The sequence below is a fragment of the Amphiura filiformis genome, chromosome 8, assembly GCF_039555335.1.
Source record: "Amphiura filiformis chromosome 8, Afil_fr2py, whole genome shotgun sequence".
Classification (NCBI taxonomy): domain Eukaryota; kingdom Metazoa; phylum Echinodermata; class Ophiuroidea; order Amphilepidida; family Amphiuridae; genus Amphiura; species Amphiura filiformis.
Window position 1 is genome coordinate 12,263,026 of NC_092635.1, and position 7,652 is coordinate 12,270,677.

A 7,652-nucleotide genomic window follows, 5' to 3' on the forward strand; every position below is an offset into this window, starting at 1 on the left:
CCTCTCCTCACCCTGGTATTGAGTTACACTGTTTGGTATTGCAAAACTCACTCAGTCCTCTCCTCACACCCTGGTATTGAGTTACACTGTTTGGTATTGCAAAACTCACCCAGTCCACACCTCACACCCTGGTATTGAGTTACACTGTTTGGTATTGCAAAACTCACCCAGTCCTCTCCTCACACCCTGGTATTGAGTTACACTGTTTGGTATTGCAAAACTCACTCAGTCCTCTCCTCACACCCTGGTATTGAGTTACACTGTTTGGTATTGCAAAACTCACTCAGTCCTCTCGACCCTCACCCTGGTATTGAGTTACACTGTTTGGTATTGCAAAACTCACCCAGTCCTCTCCTCACACCCTGGTATTGAGTTACACTGTTTGGTATTGAAAAACTCACTCAGTCCTCTCCTCACCCTGGTATTGAGTTACACTGTTTGGTATTGCAAAACTCACTCAGTCCTCTCCTCACACCCTGGTATTGAGTTACACTGTTTGGTATTGCAAAACTCACTCAGTCCTCTCGACCCTCACCCTGGTATTGAGTTACACTGTTTGGTATTGCAAAACTCACCCAGTCCTCTCCTCACACCCTGGTATTGAGTTACACTGTTTGGTATTGCAAAACTCACTCAGTCCTCTCCTCACCCTGGTATTGAGTTACACTGTTTGGTATTGCAAAACTCACTCAGTCCTCTCCTCACACCCTGGTATTGAGTTACACTGTTTGGTATTGCAAAACTCACTCAGTCCTCTCCTCACCCTGGTATTGAGTTACACTGTTTGGTATTGCAAAACTCACTCAGTCCTCTCCTCATACTCTGGTATTGAGTTACACTGTTTGGTATTGCAAAACTCACCCAGTCCTCTCCTCACACCCTGGTATTGAGTTACACTGTTTGGTATTGCAAAACTCACTCAGTCCTCTCCTCACCCTGGTATTGAGTTACACTGTTTGGTATTGCAAAACTCACTCAGTCCTCTCCTCACACCCTGGTATTGAGTTACACTGTTTGGTATTGCAAAACTCACTCAGTCCTCTCCTCACCCTGGTATTGAGTTACACTGGTTGGTATTGCAAAACTCACTCAGTCCTCTCCTCACACTCTGGTATTGAGTTACACTGTTTGGTATTGCAAAACTCACTCAGTCCTCTCCTCACACCCTGGTATTGAGTTACACTGCTTGGTATTGCAAAACTCACTCAGAGTTGCCCTTGCCCCCTGCCCCTCTTAAGAATGTTTTTACTATCATTGTCCACATTTTGGTTGAAAAATGAAAAATCTTAGAAAATGAAGGCCCGATTGAATCCATTTCGTGGCATTTTTACACTATTGATTAATATTACTGTTTTGAAAAAGGGTGTACGGTAATTTGTCTAAATTTTTAAGGTCAAATACACAAATGCTATGTCTGAGGGATGGTCCCTCCATCTTAATAAGTTGGATTTTTTTTTCAAAGAAAGGACCAATAAATGCAATAATTGCAGCCATTTGTGCACCATTTTTACACTACATATATATAATTTGCATTGTAAGTACAAGTGCTTTTTAAACAAAAAGTGTACGGAAACGGGCACTTTTTGTATAAACAATACACACGAGTTGTAGGCCTATATAAAAGGCAATGTATCCGACTCTCACTCATTCTGATATGTCCGTGTTGTCCTCTTTCCTTACTCAATCACCGAATTTTTATAATGGCTAAATTAAAAGGATGATTTCGTGATCCGCTAGCATCCTCTTTGTAGGGTCTAATTTCTGACTCGTTCTTGAGTCTATCGCTGCTCATTAGCGAACCCTTTTGTTCTATTCTTGACATCACAAATTTGGTTTGACATGACTCGAATGACCATTTTCCCAATACACGCAAGATTTGCATATAATATAACAGCTAGGAAACACAATAGTACTTATCCGTTCTTGTTGGATCTCAGACTACAAGTGATTTATTTCCTGGCACAACATAATATCCATCCACTTATGCAATAATACGTAATCTTTACGTAATCTTTACGGTAGAAAAGGTAAATCTACTCCGAGATGGTCAAACAATTCTGTGACTTTTATCTTATGATTTAGTGCTGATCTCGCTGGTAATCCAAAATAGAGGGCGCCAGTCAGGTAAATTTCCAAGACAGAAGGTGGTGGCTACATACCGGCCCCTTAATTGCCATGTGTCAAACATGCAATTACTAAGCACTTCTTTTAATTAACAAACAATAAATTTTGATCCAAAATGGCAAACTAAATTTGGGCCAAAACATTGCCGAAATTTAACAATAATCTTTTATCTCCAACTTTACTGATCCTGTTGATAGCTGAATATAACACTTATTGATTCAACAATGGCGCTTTATGGAGATTATATACTGTCTATAATGATTTCTCCACTAATATAACTAAGTATAATGTAAGAGTTCACACTGTAGCAGCGCTATAGTCACATTTCACAGTCATAATATAGTTCAAATGATGCTTTATAGTTCTTTGACTGTGGTATCAAACAATTTAGCGAATTTCACTAAAAATCACTGGTTCCATGAGTTATCTTGAATCCTAAACAATAGTGTTCATGTCCTAATCACAAATGTCCATTGTCCAAATAACATAATCCACATCGGTTCGGCACTCCAGATGAAACATTGGAAGAAGATCATGCGCTGCTGGCTTACTGCTCCAACGCTGCTCCTTACTGCGGGGTTCCCTGGAATCCGACGGTCCATGATGAACTTGATGAATTACAAACTCGCTGGATCCATTGATCAGCAATTCCGAAGCTCGTGCTCCAACATGAGTGGTACAAACGTTTGCTGATCCTCAAATTATGGTCGGTAGTTCCGAAGCAAATGGCTCCATACAGCCATAGGTGGCACAAACGATTACCGACGCTATTACTATACTCAAAAATATTTTTATATTTTTTGATTTCTTTTTTATTCAATCTTTCTTTCATACAATAATATTTGTTTTTTGTTGGTGTTTATGGGTGTTTCGTGTCAGTATGATTTTTTTCTTCAAACCGAACAACGACATGGCAACTCGAAAACAACATGGTTGCCAATTACAAGTACAAGTACAAATACAAGGAATGCTCTATTTCCATGTTAGGCAATCAAATGCTCACAGATGACTTTCATCAAAGAATCAAACCTTTGAATCAATTTCCATTACAAAACATATCCTCTCTTAACAATCCAATGCCTTTCAAAACATACCACAAGCAAATTGCACAACAATTGTCCATGTCCTGGCCAGAACACACAGACAAGGTTGTGCACCATTGGAAAATAGACAAATTCAAAACGTTCCATAAAGGCTCTTCACCAAATTCTTAATAATTTTACTCCGATAAACCCATTTGATTTGTGTTACCGTGTTCGCATCTGCGCGAGTGCTGCATCGCGTACCTACGCACTGCGCAAGTGTCTCCCTGATGAATAAATTTGTATTGCCTGCGCAGATGTCCTTTGCATCGAAGACCTACGCACTGCGCAAGTGTCACCTAGTGAAATCTACTGTTATCAATAGGCCATGATTTTGATGATTTTTAACAACAAGGCACCTGAGACATTCCCTACCGGATACATCAAGATAAAGTCAATCTAACAAACATAAAAGACATAGGCTCTGGACTTCAAGTCTCCAGAAACCATGGAAACAGACAGCTTATTCTTCTGCCTCCAACAACAGGCACAACTTGCTGATGGGCCTCCGTAGGGTGGATGACTTGGTTCGCACATCAACCTGTCGCACTCGACCATTCTTGTCTGGCAAGGTTGTGACGATCTTTCCCATCAACCAGGAATTCCTGGGAGCTGACTCATCTACTATGAGAACAACGTCTCCTGTCTTCAGATTCCTCTGTGGCTGCAGCCAGCGCTGTCTGCGCTGAAGTTCAGGTAAATATTCCTTCAGCCACCTTTGCCAAAACAGATCGGCCAGGTATTGGATCTGACGCCAACGTCTACGAGCGTAGATGTCCTTCTCGACAAAGCACCCTGGTGGCATGTCCGCCCTCGGTCTCAGCAACAAGAGGTCCCGGGGCGCGATGACATCCAAGTCATCCGGATCATCCGACACTCTTGTGAGTGGCCTGCTGTTCAACGTCGATTCTATCTCACACATGAAGGTATGAAGTTGCTCATCCGACCTGCATGTCTTCAGGTGTTGTTCATTGAGGATGGCACACATTAACTTCCTTACAGTACGAATTTGTCTTTCCCATACTCCACCGTGGTGGGAGGCTGCTGGTGGATTGTATCGCCATTCAAATGTGTGGGATGTTGAGAAGTTCTGTATTTGGTCTTGGTCTAGTTCTTGCAGAGCGTGCCGTAACTCATTGTCCGCACCGACCAAGTTGGTTCCGTTGTCAGAGTGAATTACTTTGACTGGTCCACGCCTTGCTATAAATCGCCTAATCCCATCAATACAGGAACTAGTGTCCAGGGTGTGAGCGACTTCAATGTGGACTGCTCTGCTATTCATGCACGTGAACAGCATACCGTATCTCTTCCTTGTTACTCTGCCCTGCTTTATATGGAAGGGTCCGAAGTAATCTAATCCAGTGACTGTAAAGGCTGGATCATCACTCTTTACTCGGTAGGCGGGAAGATCAGCCATCTTCTGTTTGCTAACTGGCATTCGGTGTTTTCTGCAGATTATGCACTTCCCTAAGACTGACTTCACCTTAGCTCGAGCCTTCACAATCCAGTATTTCTGTCGTAATTCGGCGAGAACGTGGTTACTACTCCTGGTGATGAATCTCTCCATGAATATGACGGACTATGAGAGTCGCTATGTGATGATCTTTCGGAATGATAAGTTGATGCTTCGCATTCTGCGGTATCTTGGCGTTTTTCAGTCTACCGCCTACTCTTACCATCCCATCCATCACCTGTGGGTCTAAATTGGTAAGCTTTGAGTCTAGTTGCAGAGATTTCTGTGCATGTTTTATGATTGCACACTCTGCCTCTTCCAACTCCTGCACAGTAAGTGCGTCTGTGAAGTTGTGACTCTGTCTCTGTTTGGTTCTAAGAATCTTCTTAAGTCTCAGCCACCAGGCCGCTGCTCTTCTGAGCCTTGTCCAGCTGGAGTAGTGCTCTATCAGCTGGTCTATAGCATTATCTTGGCTCTGGTCTTCAGCTGTAACAGCGTGGACTTCCACGTCTGTGGACTCTGGAGATTCTTCTGATACTGCCGGTTCAACACCCGGCCACTCTTCCTCTGGTTCTAACAAGAACGCCGGCCCCTTTATCCAGTCTGGTCTTTCTACCAGCTGCTTGACTGACAGGCCTCTGGATGCATGGTCAGCGGGATTGCATGCACTGGGCACGTACCTCCACTGCTTTGGGCTAGACCCGTCTCTGATTACAGCAATCCTATTAGCCACAAAGACTGGAAATCGGGCTGTCTCGTTCTTGATATATTTAAGTACCGTCTGGCTATCTGACCAGAAAATGGTGGTAGCTTGAATGTCCAACTCTCTTTTAATCATATTGTCCACTTTCACAGCCAATGTTGCTGCGGATAACTCCATGCGGGGAATGGACACCTGCTTTATTGGTGCCACACGAGCCTTACTGAGGATGAGGTTGCATTCTACGACACCAGCTTCATTCAAAAGTCTCAGGTATGAAGCTGTTCCGTATCCACGGTCACTTGCATCTGCAAAGTGATGTACTTGGACTTCAGCATTCTCAAATCCATCTGGCTTCCAACATCTTTGGATCTTGAAGTGTTCTAACTCTGGGATGCTTGTCCACCACTTGTGCCACTTTCTCTTCATTTCATCAGGCACCTCATCGTCCCAACCATATTTCAACCGACACAACTCTTGCAGCATCTGTTTGGCTGGCAGAATCACTGGACTTGCAAATCCAAGAGGGTCGTAGAGCGAGCATAGTGTCGACATCATGCCGCGTCTTGTCATAGGGTTGGACTTCTGCTCAATCTTGAAACCAAACTGGTCGGACTCCACGTGCCACCACATGCCCAAAGTTTTGTGGCTCATCTTCTGGCTTTCAAGGTCTAAGTTCTTTGTGCTAGGTGACCGTTCTTCTTCTGGGATAGCATCCATGACATTCTGATGGTTGCTAGCCCACTTAGTAAGGTGAAATCCACCCATACTGCAGATTGTCCTAAGGTCTTGGCTCAACTTCACAGCTTTTTCTTCTGTAGGTACTGAGGTCAGTAAGTCATCTACATAAAAGTTGTGACATACTGTATCTGTTACTAGCTCATCAAACTGATTTCTGTTGTCCTTGGCAGTCTGCTTTAAGGCAAAGCTGGCACAGGCGGGTGACGACGTGGCCCCAAACAAATGTACCACCATCCGATACTCTCTAAGTGGTAGTTCCACGTTGCCTCCTGGCCACCAAAGAAAGCGCAGGTAGTTGCGGTCATGTACAGGTACCTTAACCTGACAGAACATCGCCTCAATGTCTGCTACCAAGGCAACTTGCGCCTGACGAAATCTCAACAGCACGCCGACCAGGGTATTGGTTAAATCCGGCCCCTGTAGGAGCTCTTTGTTCAGACACCGGTCTTGGCATGTAATGGCGCAGTCAAAGACCACCCTCAATTTCTGCTTCTCAGCATTGTACACTCCATGATGGGGTATGTACCAGGTGGAACCATCTGTCTGGTTGATCTCATCATCTGGCACTGGCTCTGCGTAGCCCTTGGCTATAGTTTGTTCCATGGCCTTTGTGTACTCTGTTTTGAATTGTTCATTCTTTATGAATTTCCTCTTAAGGAAGTGTGTTCTACTCTCTACCACTGCTCTGTTGTCTGGCATCTGTGGGTTTCCATCTCTAAACGGCAGTCCAATCTCATAATGCCCATCAACAGTTTTTACACTACCAGTCACCATATTCAGGAAACGTTGGTCTTCTGCTGACATCGCCAACCGACCATCACTCATACGTTCGTTGAACTCATGGTTCACATACGACTGGAACTGGGTCTCCAAATTTTCCAGGCTATCTTCTATTACACTGCAGAAGTAGGTTTGAACTTGCTTGTTAAACCTTCCTGGAATACCGTACACTGCCCATCCCAGGGGTGTGAGTACAGCGTATGGCTCACCAATTGCTCCTGTGGCCAATTCCAGCGGCATGGTGGCTGCCGGAGTGTTGCTTCCAATCATCATCGTTACCTCTGGAATACATGGGTACTCGCTTGGTATTACTGGTAACTGTATATCGCAAAGGTGTGCCCATCTTCTCAGATCTTCTTGAGTCGGTGCGTCCTTTGCAGAGACTGGAATCTTGTCTTCGATATACACCTGTGGTAACGGGATGAAATTCTTCTGATTTAAATCACCCACTAGCAATTTATCCAACACCACCTTTGAGTTCACGGTTTTCTTCGAAGTCAAAGTTCCTATTAGCAGTTTTCTTTTTGAGTCCTCAAGTTCATTCGCTGTTGTAGTAGCGAAGAGGCGAAAACCGCATCACAACCGTTGTCCAAGAAAGCATATGTGGCTATGTAACTATCGCTGGCTTCATGCTTCACCAATACTGGTATTATGGTCATTAATGGTGAGGTATCACTACTTGTAGCTGCTGAAGCTAGAGTCTTGGTGCAACCAGTCACTACATTACTGCCACGAGCAGTTGCCTCTTCTTGAGACTTGTTTTGTTTAGGTG

General features: G+C 44.0%; 2 protein-coding genes across 2 annotated transcripts; both read right to left on the bottom strand.

The window, feature by feature from the left end:
• Positions 1–3,669: 3,669 nt before the first annotated feature.
• LOC140158471 (uncharacterized) lies at positions 3,670–4,644 on the bottom strand. The gene has a single exon (XM_072181565.1). The coding sequence runs from the start codon at positions 4,642–4,644 to the stop codon at positions 3,670–3,672; it is 975 nt and encodes a 324-aa protein (XP_072037666.1).
• Positions 4,645–4,747: 103 nt separating this feature from the next.
• LOC140158472 (uncharacterized) lies at positions 4,748–7,153 on the bottom strand. Its single transcript, XM_072181566.1, has one exon. The coding sequence runs from the start codon at positions 7,151–7,153 to the stop codon at positions 4,748–4,750; it is 2,406 nt and encodes an 801-aa protein (XP_072037667.1).
• Positions 7,154–7,652: the final 499 nt, after the last annotated feature.

What these genes read in the sequence shown, in the direction of transcription:
- LOC140158471 (XM_072181565.1), bottom strand. Translation starts at nt 4,644, where the DNA reads ATGCCAGTTAGCAAACAGAAGATGGCTGATCTTCCCGCCTACCGAGTA.
- LOC140158472 (XM_072181566.1), bottom strand. Translation starts at nt 7,153, where the DNA reads ATGATGATTGGAAGCAACACTCCGGCAGCCACCATGCCGCTGGAATTG.